Source organism: Stenella coeruleoalba (assembly GCF_951394435.1).
Source record: "Stenella coeruleoalba genome assembly, chromosome: 3".
In the NCBI taxonomy this organism is placed as follows: Eukaryota; Metazoa; Chordata; class Mammalia; order Artiodactyla; family Delphinidae; genus Stenella; species Stenella coeruleoalba.
In genome coordinates, this window is record NC_137148.1 from 136,366,966 (window position 1) to 136,385,628 (window position 18,663).

At 39.7% G+C, this 18,663-nt stretch overlaps 1 protein-coding gene across 15 annotated transcripts in view; it reads right to left on the minus strand.

Annotated features, from left to right (window-relative positions):
• The window catches only part of PWWP2A (PWWP domain containing 2A), a 116,684-nt gene that overhangs the window by 18,139 nt on the left and 79,882 nt on the right, over window positions 1-18,663 (minus strand). For 8 of the 15 annotated variants that reach the window (XR_013827702.1, XR_013827703.1, XR_013827704.1 and 5 more), the window contains exon 1: window positions 17,149-17,863. The exons of 3 other annotated variants lie outside the window; for them this stretch is intronic. Coding sequence is in view for 5 of the 12 variants with exons in the window: in XM_079917731.1 (XP_079773857.1) it covers window positions 17,149-17,738 (590 nt within the window). In the remaining 7 variants the exon portion in view is untranslated. Of the gene's footprint in view, window positions 1-9,744; window positions 16,836-17,148; window positions 17,864-18,663 lie in introns of those variants that run through there. 4 more of the 15 variants (XR_013827706.1, XM_079917732.1, XM_079917729.1 and 1 more) reach the window with 4 other exon arrangements.

An 18,663-nucleotide genomic window follows, 5' to 3' on the forward strand; every position in this document is an offset into this window, starting at 1 on the left:
GAAACACCACCTAATGTTTATTTATACGACCTTTCCTGAAAAGTATTTCACTTTAAAAAACAAAACCAAAAACCTAAAGACAACCTCCCCGAGTCCCAAAGCCCTCCATTTTTGGGGGGCTTACATTTTAGGTCTACACTCAAAAAGAAATACTCAATAGTTGCTCTAAGCAATGCCATAATAGCTGATGTTATTTAAAATAGATCTTTCCAGTCTTGAATCAGTAAGGATGTTCTATCAGATAGCTTAATAGTTAATATCATTTGATATAATGTTCGCTCAACTATAGACAACATGTCTAGTAAATGCAACTATAAATTTGTAACATACGTATCTTCCTCTGGTTATAATGGCTTTCAAAAGCTTCACAAAACAAATACAGCCCTAACTACCCCAAAATATTGAATCAGTAAAATTCCAACTCAACTTTATTGTTTAAACACTATAAAGATTCAAAGGCATTTGCTTCTCTACTGTTCTACCCTAACTCTTAAGGCCTTCATCCAACCCAGCCACCCCCCCAAGAAAAAAACCACAAAAATACTAGAAATTCAGATACTCAAATAACCTCAAAAGCAGACAGTTATAAGGCTATAGCTTTCTAGCTTTTTAAAATCACATCATACATTAAGAAATATTTTCACATTGCAATCCAATAAAATGTTTATGCATGTATATATACATGCATGCACATAAATACACACACTTAAGCAAAAGTTTCATTAAATACTTGACCTTATATTATGTGATACATAATTATATTTTTTTCCTACTCTGGTCTATTTTCATTTGTTTTGATGCTAGTCAGATGCATTAAATGGATTTCAAAACTCCCTTACAGGTCCAGACCCAGTTTGCAAAGCACTGGTATAGAACACAAATCTCTACAATTATCAGTTTCTAATAAAACAGGGGTCAAGTAACCTTGTTTCTCCTGTAGACTTAGAAATAACTGTGGTTTAATCTGCCTGGGCTAAACATCAAGAACCCTTAAATCTAAACTTGCTATACTCAGATTCCTGCATATAAAAATAAAATCAGACTACCAAATGATTTCATCATGTACATGCTAACATGCTAATTTTAGGCACTCACTGAGTCAAACAGTACTGAACACAATACATTTCTAACATCAATCCTCTAAAGCAGAGGTGCTTAGAACCTAAGGACTGGCTTCAAGTAGTTGGGTAGAACCCCTGACATTATTAGATGCAAATGTTTTGTAAAGTTCTCTTTTTCTGGAGAATGAGTCTTGGTTCTCAGAGTCTCTAAAATGTCTTTACGTCCCCAAAAAGATACAGAATTCTTTGTTGGAAAGAAATCTTGAGATTAAGTTCTTAGGGCTGCAGATACACCTAAACTTGGTTAGGGATATAGGAAGAGCCAACACCAGGATATCTGGTTCCAACACCTAAATGGTTTTTTTCTTGAAGTCTTGTTAGCTTGGCTACCACAAACCAACAACTTTTAGCAAATACAAACCACAAAGGAAGAGGAAAGCCTTTTTACCTGGAGTGGGACAAGTTTGGGTCTGGGCTAATCCACAAAGGAAGGACACATTCCTCACTATACCAAACTTTGCAAAAAGTAGCTTTCAATTCAACTATACTTCAATTAAAAATAAATAAATAAATAAATAAATAGCTTTCTATTCTAGCATAGTATTTCGTACCCAAGTGTTTGCTTCCTGACTACTTAACTGCAAGGCACTTTGAGCATCTGGCCTTAGCTTATATGGAGGTGCTCAACAACCACTTTTTCAAGGTGACAGGAAGACAAAGGTTATTCTTGTGTTTTCATCTAGAACTACATAAAACAATATAACTTATGAGATGAGACCACTATTTGTATTAACAATAAAATTTTCTAACTTGTATAAGAAGCCATCATTTTGCCCCATTACACTTTCACTTGTTTCCATAACTGAGATAATAAATTTCCTCCTTTTATTAGGAATAACCAAACCTCGAGCATCTTAAAAGTTTTTTTACCAACTTTGTATCCTGAAGCAGTACTAAACCTCTCTAAATTCAGTTTTTGCATATGTAAAAGGGAGTAACACTATTTCCTACCTTAGAGAATTCAGGGGAGGATTAATAGGTCAACAAATGTTAGCCATTTTTCTTGGCTAAACTTTATTTAATTTACTTCATTTAAGTAATATGATCTTACTTTCAACTAATAATTTACCAGAGTTTGGGATCCTTTCTATAACTCTAATTCATTATCTCAATGTGAGGATGATCCAGCCAATTACTTTAAAGCTGTTTATATCAAATAAGCTGTGAAATCTGATACGTCTACCTTCATGGAGTTTAATAAGAACATTAATTTCACTTCTGGGTTTTTCTTCTTCCTTGCCTTTCCTTCTTAAGAATATAAAATACAAGGATTAAATGTTTTTAATAACATAGGGAGGCACTTAATTGTGTAATGATGAATGGAAACTGCAGGCACCAAAAGAAAAAGGGAAAATAAAAAGACTGGTAATTGTGGGTAGTGGATTGGCAAAAGCAGAAAAAAAATTTTTTTTAATTCATTTTTAACATCTTTATTGGAATATAATTGCTTTACAATGTTGTGTTAGTTTCTGCTGTATACCAAAGTGAATCAGCTATACATATACATATATCCCCATATCCCCTCCCTCTTGCATCTCCCTCCCACTCTCCCTATCCCACCCCTCTAGGTGGTCACAAAGCACCGAGCTGATCTCCCTGTGCTATGTGGCTGCTTCCCACTAGCTATCTATTTTACAATTGGTAGTGTATATACGTCGATGCTCCTATCACTTCGCCCCAGCTTCCCCCTCCCCACCATGTGCTCAAGTCCATTCTCTGTGTCTACGTCTTTATTCCTGCCCTGCCACTAGGTTCATCAGTACCCTTTTTTTTTTTTAAGATTCCATATATATGTGTTAGCATACGGTATTTGTTTTTCTGACTTACTTCACTCTGTATGACAGACTCTAGGTAGAAAAATATTTTTAACTAATAATAAAACTTCCTCAAAGACCAGAAGGATAAATTATTGTAAGAGGAAAAGGGAAATCAGTGTCCCACTCCATCTTAGTAATCATTCTGTTTCCCTTCCATGGACAACATTTAATACCATGGCCATGTTTTCAAACTGGCTGTGGAGAGGTTGGTTGCGAAATCAAATTTCATGGGTCACAGCTATGATTTAAATTAAAAAACAGTGTTAAGTATATGTAACTGCAATGAATCTGTTTCATGTATCCATGTATATATAGGAGTCTACAGATAAAATATATCTGTAACTATGCTCAAAAGTTTGAAAGCCACTGACTTATGAAACTATTACCTTAATAAGAATATAAAGTAGCAACAAAATTATGGTCTCCTAAAACCCCTAAAATCTAATTTCTCAAATATAGTCGGGGAAATCTGCAACACAACAACACTCGGTGATGTTTGAAAATGGGGTAGGGCGCCTCAAGACTGAATGGTAAGACTCTCCTAGAGTGGAACCCAGGATCTAAATTTTTAGCAAGCATGTCTGCTTTAGCTTTTTCTAAGGTGAAGATATTTATGTCCCATATGAATGCTCACCAAAGAGTGACCTCAGCAGAGGAAGAATTTAATGATCAGTGGAGATGTGCAAAGCTGACTAGTGTCCCTTGCTTGAGCTTTTCCTAAAAGAACTTTTTACAAATACTCCATGAGTTGAGTAGTAAGACTCAAATTATCTCTGCTCCTTCCCCTCCCCTTCTTTGTGCAGCATGAATGTATTTATTAATGTATTAGTGACTCATTCTAACCCTTACCCATTTACAACTTTTTGTACCCAAAATTTCTAAAGGAAAATTACTCAGGTATTACGGCTTAATTTAAAATAGCTTTTTGGGAAAACTAGGTAAAATATATAAGAGACCTCTCTGCACTATTTTTGCAAATTCCTGTGAATCTATAAAAAGTTTTAAAACTAGCTATCATCTTAATAATTTAGGAGTAGTGAGTGTCAAAATTCTGAGGAGGGAGAATACTGGGGCTTCCTAGTTATTTTTGTGTCAAAGCAAGAGAAAATCACTGTGAAAAAGAATCTTCAGCGGGCTTCCCTGGTGGGACAGTGGTTGAGAGTCCGCCTGCCGATGCAGGGGACACAGGTTCGTGCCCCGGTCCGGGAAGATCCCACATGCCGCGGAGCGGCTGGGCCCATGAGCCATGGCCGCTGAGCCTGCCCGTCCGGAGCCTGTGCTCCGCAACGGGAGAGGCCACAACAGTGAGAGGCCCGCGTACCAAAAAAAAAAAAAAAAAAAAAGAATCTTCAGCTAATGTAAATGGGAAACAAATGCTCAGAAAAAAAGTTCAGGCGTGTTAGTTGAGACAGGCCCCAGTGTTCTTTCTGGACCAAACCTCCCTCCAATAAATATATCAAGGAAAGACAAAAAGAAAGCTTTCCCTCTCTTAATTCTTTTCTCTTAAAGAAGCTACAGTAGGAAAAAATTACATGCAACTAACTCATTTAAAAAAAATCTAGATGTATTTCGTTTCAAGCAGATGTTTTCAGAAACTACCTCCCTCCTTAAATTAGCAACAGGTTCAATCATAAAGGAGGGAAAACTGTGAAGCAAGCTTATTCTGTTTCACATTGCATCTCTGCAAGATTGGTTATTATGGCAGAGTTTAATCTCAGGACAAATGAAATTAGTTCACAATAGAAAATTTTACAAAATAAAATGTATATCTACGCCTCAAAAAATTAAAAATACAAGCCAGCACATCCACTTCTGGGTATATAGCCAAAATAATTGAGAAAAAAGGATCTCAAAGAGATATCTGCACACCCATGTACATAGTAGCATTCACCATAGCCAAAACGTAGAAACAGCCCAAATGCCTCTTAAAAGACAAATGGATAAACAAAATGTGGTACATACATACAATGCAACACTATTCAGCCTTCAAAAAGAAATCCTGTCACATGCTACAACACGTATGAACCTTGAAAACATTATGCTAAGTGAAATAAGTCCATCACAAAAAGATAGTGTATGATTCCGCTTATATAAGATATCTGAAGTAGTCAAATTTATAGAAAGAAAAAGTAGAATGGTTGCCGGGGACTTGGGGGAGAGAAAAATCAGGAGTTGTTTAAGGGGTATAGAGTTTTAGCTCTGCAAGATAAAAAGTTCTGGAGATCTGCTTCACAACAATGCGAATGTACTTAACACTGCTGAACTATATACACTTAAAAATGATTAAAATGGGCTTCCCTGGTGGCGCAGTGGTTGAGAGTCCGCCTGCTGATGCAGGGGACACGGGCTCGTGCCCCGGTCTGGGAAGATCCCACATGCCACCCCACATGCCACGGAGCGGCTAGGCCCGTGAGCCATGGCTGCTGAACCTGTGCATCCAGAGCCTGTGCTCCGTGATGGGAGAGGCCACAACAGTGAGAGGCCCGCGTACCGCGCAAAAAAAAAAAAAAAAATTATTAAAATGGTATATTTTATGTTTTTTACCACAATTAAAAATGTTTTTAATCGTCTATCTACCTAATGAAGAGGGGCAAGTTTGACGAGAAGCAGTATATTTCCATGATAGTAAAGGAATTATTAGTCCAGGGGAAATAGTAATTACACTGGAGAATAACAGGACAACACCCTGACCTGAGGAAGGACTCAAGTGAACATTCACCAATGAGGGCACATGAAGATCACATGCCCACAGATATGGTGCCCTGAGCACACAACATTGTGTGTATAACCTGAGCCTCTCCTAAGCAAGTATCAGACAACCCTAAATTGAGAAATAGTCCCCATTACATATATTCTATATTATATTGCAACTAAATGCAATAATACATGATCTTTTACTGGACGAAAAAAGTTTTAAAGGACATTTCTGAGAAAATTGACAGAGTAATGTAATATGGGCTACAAAACAGATAAAAGTTCTCTTATCAATGTTTCCTGAATTTGAAAACTATATTGTGGTTATGTACGAGAATATCTTTGATCCTGGGAAATAAATACTCAAGTAAAATCAGTGCATCTAGATAAAGAGTTTGAGTTCTCTGCTTTGAAATTATTTCAAAATAAAGTTTAAAAATTATTTTTAAAAGTATAACCTTAAATTTAGTTTACACCTCAGTTCCATCAAAACTTTCAAGGAGGGACTTCTCTGGCGGTCCAGTGATTAAGACTCCGGGCATCTATTGCAGGGAGCACGGGTTTGATCCCTGGTTGGGGAACTAAGATCCCACATGCTGTGGCATGGCCAAGAAAAAAAAAAAAACTTTCAAGCAAAGAAAGTATATAAAAAAGATTTGTTCTACTTAAGCATAAATGCCAGCAAACTCACCTGAAGTACCACTAAGCGCAAAATCTATTCAAATACAAGTATGCTAATTAGTCACATAGTATAAAACTAGGTCCCAACCCTAGGACCTAACTGCAGTAGGTGAGACCACAGTCACTGCCAAAAGAGGCTATAGACTAGAGGGAAAGAAAGCACTGAGGATTAGTGATTAGGCAATGAGCTTTGCAGGAAACTGACACCTGGAAGGGTCCAAGCACATTAAGCAAAACAGTAGAGGCAGAGAGTGGTTGCCCATTTCTGAATGTTGGTAACCAACTTAAGTTAGTTTAAAAAAGTGAAACACTGAGGTGCAGAAAAGCCAACAGGTGAAAAGATGCAGCGTAGGAATTACCAGTCAGCAAACAGCCCCCCTCCATAGGAGACAGGTAAGGATTCAGAGACTTAAGCAATAAAATACAGATAACCACCTGGTGGAAAAAGAGGGCATGTTGGTGAGTGTATTAAGGGAGGGTTAGGTAACAGTGTGATGGATGAAGAATACTAGTCTCAAAAATAAATAAATAAATAATGGTTCTGAGGAACCTAGGGGCAGGACAGGAGTAAAGAGGCAGACTTAGAGAATGGACTTGAGGATACAGGGAGGGGGAAGGGTAAGCTGGGACAAAGTGAGAGAGTGGCATGGACATATACACACTACCAAATGTAAAATAGATAGCTAGTGGGAAGCAGTTGCATAGCATAGGGAGATCAGCTCGGTGCTTTGTGACCACCTAGACGGGTGGGATAGGGAGGGCAGGAGAGAAGGAGACGCAAGAGGGAGGGGATATGGGGATATATGTACAGCTGATTCACTTAGTTATAAAGCAGAAACTAACACACCATTGTAAAGCAATTATACTCCAATAAAGATGTTAAAAAAAAAATACTAGTCTCTTAAAAAGACAAGACCAGTGAAGGCTTCTGATTAAATATAGTGATGGGACCAAAAGTGTACATCACTTTGTTAAAAAGTTTAGCTGTACTAGTCTGTTTCCACCATTTAATAAGTACAAAGAACACAAAAACATCTTCCTTTCCCTAACTTTGAAGTATGTCATTCTCAAATGTGAGCCCTTCTCAATTATGGTTTTTTTAATTTTTATTTATTTGGATGCATCGAGTATTAGGTGGCTCGTGGGATCTTTCGTTGTGGCGCGAGGGCTTCTCTAATTGTGGCGTGCAGGCTCCAGAGCACACGGGCTCAGTAGTTGGTGACCGGCAGGCTCTAGAGTGTGCGGGGCTTAGTTCGCTTGCGAGGGCTTAGTTGCCCTGCGGCAATGTGGGATCTTAGTTCCCCGACCAGGCATCGAACCCTAGTCCCCTCCATTGGAAGTCGGATTCTTAACCACTGGACCACCAGGGAAGTCCCTCAATTATGATTTAGAAGCATGTAAGAAACAGAGAGACTAAGGACTAAATTTCCCTAATGAGACTGTAACTTTCTCTTCATGACAAAGCCCATAATTTCCTCATAAGCCACCTGCCCCAAGGGGTATTGGGAAGAAAAGATTGAGACACATCCCCTACCATCCATCACAAAACTCCTAGTTATCTCATTCTCTCGTAAAATATGTCATCCTTCCTTATTAAAAGGGGAAAGTCATACTTCACCAGTATTACCTGAAGCTTCCACAGACTTTTTCAAGGTATTTTGAAGATGCAGATTATACTGTAGGCCACAATACATTTAGGTTGAGTGGCTATTCAAGCAAACCGATTTAAGTGACTATAATAGCTGCTGTCATCTTAGTGCTGCCACTTAGTAGCTACTTCATAGAAGTATTATTAGCCAACAACTATATAGCATTTACTATGTGCCAGGCACTATTCTAAATACGTACTTATTTGCATCAGTTGATTTAATCATCAGTTTATAGCTGATGAAACTAAAGCACAGAGTGTAGTGGCCTTCCCAAGATCACACAGCTAGTGAGCAGTAGAGCCAGGACATGAACCCAGGCAGTCGGCCCAGTCAGGTTCTTAACCACTACTACTACTATTACTGCTTCCCTCACGTCAAGTTACTTAACGCCCCTCCCTCCACCTCCATGCCCCACTAAGGAAGTGGAGGAGCTGACAGGTACACATACTCTTTTCTGAACCCCATGGAGGTGAACAGGCTTCAGAATTCAGAATTTTCCCAGTTTTCAAAAGATAATAAGCACCCTATCATCAAGCATATTACTATTTCAGCAGTAAAATGAAATGAAAGAACATTCACGCTAAATAGGATAAATACATACAATATGCTCACATAATTTCAGTCAGGTTAGGGTCTGCCACCAAAAAATTAACAGGAAGTTCAGTTTTCAGAGCTTTTTGGATATTGGAATTGCAGTTAAGTAACTTGACAGAATTGTCAAGATTAACTTCAAGATTAATTAATATACATAACTGCTTACCATACAGCCTAGTACACAGTAAGTAGGCATGATACATGGTAATTATTATTAAAGTAAAATTAAAACATACTCAACTTTGTTAACTAAGTAGATGGATGGTGTTTTTAATTAAAAGCCCCAAGTATTACAAGGGTAATCTGCAGGGACTGTGGGTACCCAAATGGGTGAGGAGGGAGGGAGGATGACTTTATCAACATACAAACAAAACATCCACCAATTATGAACAAGAATGCCAGGAAGTATCTTTTAAAATTAACTGAGGGTGAGCTGCATAAAAGTCTTAAAAGAACATCTCTGTAACCATAAGAATTTACTCAATCTTTTAAAAAGTCTATGCAATCCCCTTTTACAAATATAGCTTTGCTTTTGGAGGGAGGGAAAAAAGAAGTTAAACCCGAATAATTCAGATTTTAAGCTCCCACTCACGTACCTTCAAACAATCCTCTAAAAACAACTTACCTGGATATTTTGGAAATAAAGATGGAAACAACTATAGAGAAAACACTGACGCTTCAGCCTTTTTAAAAGCAAAAATAGTCACAACATCTGTATGGTACTCATACTATTTAACTCCCTAACAGTAAATTCTTCTTTTAAAATAACCATCCAAGAAAATGATAATGACCACAAAGTGGCAAAATACTTTTAAGAGCAGACAGATGTTGACTTCACTTTTGTACAACATCACTTAGAGAAAGATACTTGACATTTTCCCAAGAAAATGAACACTGATATAAAAGAATCTTTTTAATTATTAACATAAATACTCATCACAGCTTTCAAACACTTGAAAAGAATTCCCTTGGTCCTGGCCCTAAGACACCAATAAGCAGTTTTACGTTCTCTATGTTTCCATTATGATTTCTATGTACTTTTGATATTTCTTTTGTATTATGTCCAATAGAGTCTACCACACAGAGGTCTAAGTTATTTCTCAACAGATGGACTTTTTCTAAAAGGCAAATTATTCAGTTTATTTCACTATTTCTATTTTACCAAAAACAGGTTGTCCAACAACTTACTATATGTTAGTCTTTAAATTCTTTTCCAATTCAATCATCCAGCACTTAATGCTGATCTCGTGCTCAACAAAATTCAAATCTGACATTTTGTGATTCCTCCCATGATGAAGTGGACTCCACTGTTGCCAGGGCCAGGCCAACCAAGGCAAAACATTTAAGACCTAGGACCATATATGAAGAAGAAACCCCATTTTCAAAAATGCCTGAAGAATTCACTAAATTGCACTGAAGAGCAATTCTTATTTTAAAACCAAGCAGCTATTCCTGGTTGAGTGAGGAACAGAGCGCTCTGCCATTTCTACCTACCAGGGTAACTCCCCACCAAAATCATAAGCTACATGGTAATGGCAAAATATAGAAATGTATTAGAACAGCGTTGTTATCAAACCTTAGAGAATTGTATATCATTCAGAAAAGCATCTTCAATTTCTCAGTGCTTTCCTATTCAAATCACAAAACGTAACTCTCACAAACTGCTGTGACTCCCAGCTGTTCATCTTATTCCATAAGCAAAAAGGCATCTTCGATACACCTACTAATATCTACCACTTATAGTTTTAGGCAATTTAATCTCTCTGAGCTTTCCTGTCTTTATCTGTGAAATGGGTATTAATAGAATTTACTTCATTCGATTTTCTAGAGTAAAATGAAACAATGTACACAAAGTGCACAGTGCCTAAAACAGGAGTGGGAAATACATAGTAGCTATTATTAATTACAAAGTAAAACTTGGCAACCTTCCTAGATGGTGGGAATAGGCAGAAAAGTGAAGTCAAATACTATAGAAGGTATGTGTTTTAAAAATCTAAAAAAACATTATTCTGTTTTAAGGCCACTTGGTACAAAGGGAGAGAGACAAAAATTATGGACTACTTAAATTTCTAGCGGGCAGCCAGATTTAAGAAACAATTTGCAAGTCTAATTACCAGTTCTACAAAAAGTATCTGGATCTGCCACCCAAGTGGCCCATCCCCATATGTACTGCTTACTTTACAATTACATTCCAATCAAATTACCCAACAACTTAAAAAACAGGTTTAACAAATTTACGGTCCCATTATTTTGGCAAAACTATCCCCTAAAAGTCAGTTATCTCCAAATATGCTCTAAGAATCATCTGCATCGGAATCACCTTGTTAAAAACAAACTGGTAGAGTGGAGCTCAGAAATCTTAAGCACATTTGTTTTGAGAACAACTGCCCAAAAGATGTTTAGCCAAAACATTCTATATTAAATGCACCCAGAGTATAACTTAACCTCCACTTTCCTGCAAGATCTGCCACTATAGCAAGCTCTGTTCTGCTGGTGTGCCTGAATTAATATGGGAATTAAGGTAGAACAGGACGAATAAATATCAAGAAATAAGGATGCACTTCAGAGGCACAAATAACGACTAAGAACATCTTTCATTTTTAATCAATGTGAAATTAACTCAGCCGTAACAGAGAAGATGAACACATAATACACAAATTCTTTAATGGCCCCCCACAGAAAAACTGATCTTATGAAGATTAAACCTTGTTTCATCAGGAGCTTTGCTTTAAAACAGTACACTGTGAAGTATGGTCTTATTTACACATAAAAGGCTGAAAATTAACCTTATTAGATACCCAACTCCAATAAAACATGCCTGGAATAATTTGTGTGTAACACATCTAGTTACCTAGTTCATGAAATTTATTTAATACTGTGATGTTACACAGAGTCCTTACATTCAAACTAGACTTTTAATGTCCAACAACTAATCATTTCCAAAAAAAATAAATCACTGCAGTCCAACAAGTGATGAACAGCTCACTCTCAATACTGTATATACTAGTACAGCAGTAGGTGTCCTAAAGCTGCCTGGGTCAGAAGGTGATTAGCACTTGTCTCAAAGCTATTTCACTGTGGAAACCCTTTATCAACACCTTGGGGTATAAGCAGAATAATCATCAAAAAATATTAAAAGTGTTTTAAATAGGTACAACTCAACACAATCATTCAAGCATACTACTTGAGGGCCTAAATTCTCAACCTGGACACTTAGTATAAGCTACTCATACCACTACTCACTGCTTCACCAGAATGGCTGTATATTTTTCCCACCAAAAGTAGGGCTATTGCACCATACGTTTCATGATCTCTGTAAAGAAAAAAAATCATTGTCTTGGTTTATATTTCCTTAAAAAAACAAGTAAATCTACAACTTGTCTTAAGAACTTAGTGAAATCTGAAGATTTCTAAAGAAATCACCTCAATTCTTTTTAATGCAACCCGCATACACACACAGAAAAGGCAGTATTTGTAAAAGATCAATTCTGAAATACAACCAGCTACAACCTTTAATAAGCATGTACCACAAAATTAAAATGCACAAGGGTTTTTAAGCATAAGCATTTACTTCATGATCCCTTAATTCGTATCACGTACCAAAAAAATGGAATCAGAAAGGTTTCTCAGGATTTCAAAGCAGCTTTATAACTTTAAAGATGTGGAGAACAGTAACAAACAGTTTAAATGATCCCTCTTGTAGGAAGCAACCACAGGTCCCATTAAATATGTCCCTTCAAGAATAGATTGAGAAGACTGAGAAACTACCATTTCAGAGGACTGGGCTGAAGGCTGGTTAAATTCTTCTAGGTTTGGAATTACTAAAGTTGGAGGTGTGTTTAAGGGATAGGCCTAGAAGTTTGCAGGCAGGCAAGAGATATCGTACCATTTCTACTGACCCAAAACAAGGCCCTTAGGGGACTACAGCTGTCCCTTCTGTTTGCTCTTGAGGGAAAAGGACTATTTTAAAAACGTTATGGAAATGCATCCAAGGGGATGCAATCGGAAAAAAATCCAGAATGTGGAAAATTCTACCAAAAAAAGTCTATGGAGGGCTTCCCTGGTGGTGCAGTGGTTGATAGTCCACCTGCCGATGCAGGGGACACGGGTTCGTGCCCCGGGGTTCGTGCCCCGGTCCGGGAGGATCCCACATGCCGTGGAGCGGCTGGGCCTGTAAGCCATGGCTGCTGAGCCTGTGCGTCAGGAGCACCGCAATGGGAGAGGCCACAGCAGTGAGAGGCCCGCATACCGCAAAAAAAAAAAAAAAAAAGTCTATGGATTAACAAATCAACTGCAAGGAAATAAAAGTAATGGCAGGAGAACTACAGATGAAAAACTCAGGAAACTTCTCAAACAACTGCAATGTATAAACTTTACTTGATTTCTAATTTGAACAAAACTTAGATGTTGATTTTGAGACACTGCACATGATGATGTAAAGGAATTGTTGCTATTAATTTCAGTGTGACAACAGTAGTACAATTGAATTTTTAAAGTTCTTATCGTTTTACAGATCTCTACTGAAATACTTATGGTAAAATTATATGTTTAGGATTTGCTTCAAAATAATCCATTGGAGCTGGGCATACAATGAAACACATTTGGCTAACAGCTGATAAATGTCGAAGCAAGGGACATTCATTTACCATAATATATAATACATGGATGTTAATTTACCATAATAAGAAAATTAAACAAATATTGTGGTACAACCACTGATTATTCTGTCTAAAATAAGATAGTTTAGCAACCTGAAGGAATGCTTATTATATAATGCTAAATGAAGAAACAAATGTACCTATGTCAAAATTTCAAAAGCATAAGGTTAAGGAACAAAAGAGAATAGGAAGACCAAACTGAATTTGTGAGTTAGTTGATTATCTACTTTATCTACTAGTATTAGACTACTCTCATTAGACATTGCTAATGAATTCAGTAGGCAGGTAATTTAAACCACCTAAGAGAGCTGCGTATAAAACAATAGTGGAGAGGCCTAGAATAAACTAGAGAATGCAATGCATACCTCAACTTAAAAGCATTCAAATAAATACTCCACTACATAAAATCCGTTTTTAACCAGATATTCAAATATCCTCATTTTTAGGGTGACCAAGTCATTTATTTGCCAAAGCAAGCTACTTTGAATGAAGAAAGGAGGTAAGAATCAAACCAGGATGGTACAGGAAAACCAGACCACCTGGTCACCCTATTCACTTTATCTATATAAACTGAGGCATTAAGTTTGTTTGCTTATTTGTGCTTAAAGTGAACTGCCTAAACTCAAAATGAATTAGCCTCATACACACTAGAGACTGAAGCCCAGCGAGGCACAGAGATTTGCTCAAAGTCATGGTGTTAATTGAAGAGGCAGGTGCTACAAGTCAGCACCCAGTACCCTGACACTGTCCAGATCAATCTACTATTTAGTACCATTTTCTTCTCTTTAGGTTTTGGTTTTCTTAAAATTACATGTGTCCTGCTCCTTTTTTCCACAAAAAGAGTCTCTTCAAAATGTGTTCATCAAATAATTCTAAAAATAAGGCAAAAAAATAATACAATAACAGGAAGGTGAAGAATGTCCAACAAATGCTTACAAAAGCAAACTCCTGATTAATCCACATGTATATGAAATCCTGTACTCTAAGATCAAACACTTTTTCTACATGCTGGACAACCCTAAGACATTTCTGTACCGTGCATGATGTCAGAATAAAAAAATTAATAAAAGCAGTAACTGGACCCTTGGAAGACCGGAGAAAAGCACACATACATCGATGCACCTAGTAGCCTCCCAAATGTTAATTCTTTCCTGATTATCTCACTGAAGAGGCAAGAACCAAGACCTCAGAGCCTACTACATTCCCAATAGACAGCTAAGGAAATGGGGAGTCTCCAGAGCAGCTTCTATGGCTATGAGCTGACTAAAGAATCTCTTTGGCTCCAACACCCATACACAACCTCTGTATTATCCCATATAGCTATTAACATCAAGATAAGCACTATATTTCAGAAATATGCAATTCTTTACTTACTGCTTAACAGGAAATCTGCCAGCCCAACTACCTTCCTAATATGAAATTAGAAAAAGCATAGACTTTAAAATCAGATCCAACTTACATCTGAGCCCTTACTTTGCCATTTACAAGCTAGCCAAACTGAAGGAACTTCAATTTCCTCCTATATAAATGAAAAATACCACCAGAATTATGGAGGTTAAAGCATGCGGTACAAAGCCTGGTACTTAACAGGCACTCAGTAGGAAGCTCTTGCTTTAATTTTTATTTTATATTGGAGTATAGTTGATATACAATATTGTGTTAGTTTCAGGTGTACAGCAAAGCGATTTAGTTATACATATACATATATCTATTCTTTTTCATATTCTTTTCCCATATAAGAGGAAGCTCTCGTTATTTCTACCTAATGGTTTCATTCAATGGCCAATTCAAATAGGATACAAACTATTTTTATTTTATTTTTTATTTATTTATTTTTTGGCTCTGTGCCGCCTTGTGGGGTCTTAGTTCCCCAACCAGGGATGGAACCTGGGTCCGGGCAGAGTACAGAGTGCTAACCACTGGACCGCCAGGGAATTCATGATACAAACTATTTTTAAAGCAACTGATGACTACAGTCACGGTCTTGGTAAAGTCTGTAAAGAGCTATCTCCTGGATCATCGGTTAACCCCAAAACTGTGCATGAAAGTATGCAATCAACGTAAGCACAGATTACAAAATATATTGGCAGATCTATTTTTCCAAATTATATTAAATTATGAAAAAAAGATACTCAACTAGTCAATCACTGGTCCAATAATAATTCCTTGAAGTGCTAAATTTTAAAAACACTGCTTCATTTCCTCAGCACTTCCACAATGTGTGTGACTCCCATATAAACTTCTAGAAGGCACAGACTGTGTCTCATACATATAATATTCAGAATAGCTAGGAGGGTGCCTTATACAGATGTGCTCAATAAATATTTGTTGAATGAAAAGTTGATATGGTTCCCTTAATGGCGTTTTAAAAAATACTTTAATGACAGGATCCTTTCACTTCAAAACATTAAATTGCAAAAGGTTCATAATAAGAACAGCACCCCCAACAAAAGAAGCTGCTGTTTATAAGCACTGTAGGTAAAACAGACCAAAACTCAAAAAACGAATGGCTTTCCCTATGAAAGAAAATTTTAAAAAACAAAACACCAAGACAATGAGCACCTCAAAAGAGGACAGCACTGTCCATTCCATTTCCAGAAACAACTTACCTTTTTGCACCTCCCTTTTGCAGATTTGAAATCCAGATTCTCACACAATCACTGGCCTTCGCTTCTGTTTGATTCAATAGCATACACACTACTGAACATACACATTCTCTCTCTTGCTATTATTAAATACATCAGTACTGGTCTTATTCTGCTTTATAATTCCGAAAAAAAAAAGTGCAAAAGTCCTAACGCAAAATTCTTTAAAGGAAAAAAAACTAATTAAAAAAAATTTTTTTGAGATTTAACAATGTTTGAAGTAACTGTAAAGGCTCCCATCTTTTCCCATACTTCAATTATGTATTTTAAATGGCTTTCTTCCCCAAATGAGAAGATTCTTGTGTCTTGATGGGAGGGCAAGCAGTTACAAGTAAAACGTACTAAAATAAGCCATTTCTCAACAGGTGAGAGACCATCAGAGTGTGTGCTGTTGCAGGAAACAGAATGGAGAGCCGTGAATGGGAGTCTCTGCACTTCATATCTGCAAAAGAAGAGAATAAAAAGGTTAACTTAACTCTAGACTTAGAACAGAGTATCTTCATCTGTTTAAAGCAATGCCCATAAACAATTTAAATTTAAAAATGAAAATGTGCTAAAACAAGAGGTTTGTGGGTGAACTCAACCATTTAAACTGTATCTACAGTTTTAGAAGTCAGTATCTTGACACTTTTATACCACACCATCTTGATATTAAAGGTTTAATAAAAAATCCCATCTCTTCTTTAGACTTTTCTTAAAGTTATCATTAGCCAGTTAGCCAAATGTGCTAGGGGGAATTAGTTCTAACCATAAGAATAACAGTCGAAGAGCTGATTTTTAATAAACGTTCTTCCCTTTATAAGGAGCGGCAGTTAACCTTTTGGGAACCCCAATGCTCACACCCCTTTCTCCGACCTCATTAAAGTTAAAGGTTAATTTGAGAACAGCGCAATCTCCCGTACCCAGCACCGCGTTCTCTGCGAAAATCCTTCTGCGTTTTGCACTGACCCACCCGCCGCAGTGTGGGTGAGCCAGGGCCAGGTCACGGAAGGAGGCCGGGGTTGCCGGGGGGTGGGGGTGAGACCCGCGAGCCCGTCAAGCACCCGCGGCCCCCCCCCCACCCGGCGGCACACCTGCCTCGCAGGCGCCCACCTGGGGCAGGGACCGCCCTCTGACAGCCCCGCGCGCCTGCCCCACTCGGAACGCGCGCCACGCGCCACGCGGGACCCGAGGGCGGCGCAGGCAGCTGGGCGCCGGAGAGGCGAGAGCCCGGCGTGAAGGGGCCGCCCGGGCTCGCTCCCTCCCCGGGGACCGAGCGGACCGGGGCGTGCTGGGGGCGGGAGCGGTACCTTTTGGACAGATCCATGAGGACCCCGGAGAAAAGCTTCTCCCCGAGGCGGAACGACACGACGAGCGCGTCCTCAATGATGTGGTCCAGCGTGACCCGCACCTCCGAGCCGGGGATCAGTTGCGACACCGCGGAGTCCCCACCCGCCGGCGGCACGAGCGCCGGGGCTGAGGGCTGGGGCAGCGGCGGTTCCTGGCGCTCCTCGGGAGCCGCGGGCTCCTCGGGCGGCGATGCAGGGGAAGGTGAAAGGCCAGGCCCTTCCTGTGGCGCGGCTGCCGCCGGCTCCACCACCCGGGCGGGTAGCTTCTCCTCAGGCTGCAGCTCCGGCCCCGCCGCCTCCGGGCTGCGGGCTAGCTCCCCCGGCGGCGGTGGCGGCGGCGGCGGCGGGAACGGCGGCTCGTCGGCCTGAGGAGAGGACTGCTGCCCGTCGGCCTCGCCGTCCGGCACAGACGCTTCAGTGGCCGTGACCGGGAGGGGGTCAGTGCCGGCCTCGCTGCCGGGAATGGGCTCCATCTCCGGCTCGGCCTCGCCGGCGCCCCCCTCCCCGGGGGACGCTGCAGTCGCTGCCGCCTCTGCAGCTACGGCCGCCATTTTCTTCCTGGCTTCTCCCTCCTCCAACTCAGTCAGTCTACAGCTGCGGCGGCGGCAGCGCTGCTTGGTTCCCTGGGCCTTCCCCTCCCTCCAGCGAACAGTTTTGTCCCGCCCTTACCCCGATGCTTGTTATTGGCACCGCGCCATTGGTTCTGTCCTACAGCCCTCCCGCACTTGCAATATTCCATTGGCCAGGTGGGGACGTCTATCATCCAGTCAGTCCATCCCTCCCATACAGAGTAGGAACTTCTCATTGGCCGGACTAGTTGTCAAATGTCGAATCTTAGAGGAGGAGTGTGGGGCGGGCTCAAAGGGGGCGGGGGGAAGTCAAAAAGCTGAGCCTTATACTTATTGCCTCTTTCTATTGGATGGAAGAGAAAATGTAGTCTTATGGTTGGCCTATGCTCCTGCCCATTATCAGCCAGGGTTTCAGAGGTGGGATAAAGGAGGGAATCACGTGGCGTGCCTGTTCTTTCAAAGGCTACGGAGGGGAGGAGTAACGAGGTAATGAGGGAGGGGAACCGCTTCCCAAGAATCTCTGCGCAGAGGTCCTTAGAATAAATGTTATTTCTGGGCGCGTACCTGCTTGTAGCCGCGTGTGGGCACGACAGGCTTCTTTGGGAAGGACAACTAAAGTTTGAAGATAATTCTACAAACAGTTTTTGAGCTCCTCCTATGCTAGGCACTGTGCTAGGTGCTGGGGATAGAATGATGTGCAAGACGTTCTCCATAACCTCATGGCAGCCACTTCAGCTCCCACACAAGGGGTGTTTCCTTGAGTTCTCTCCACTTTCTAGGAACAATGTACCTACTTATTTCAAAGTAGGAAAATGCTAATGAAAACAGGAAGGATACCATGCACACTGGATTAAGCTGATGAATGTTCCAGAGAGCAGTACAGAGGCACTGCTGAACTTCCAAGTGA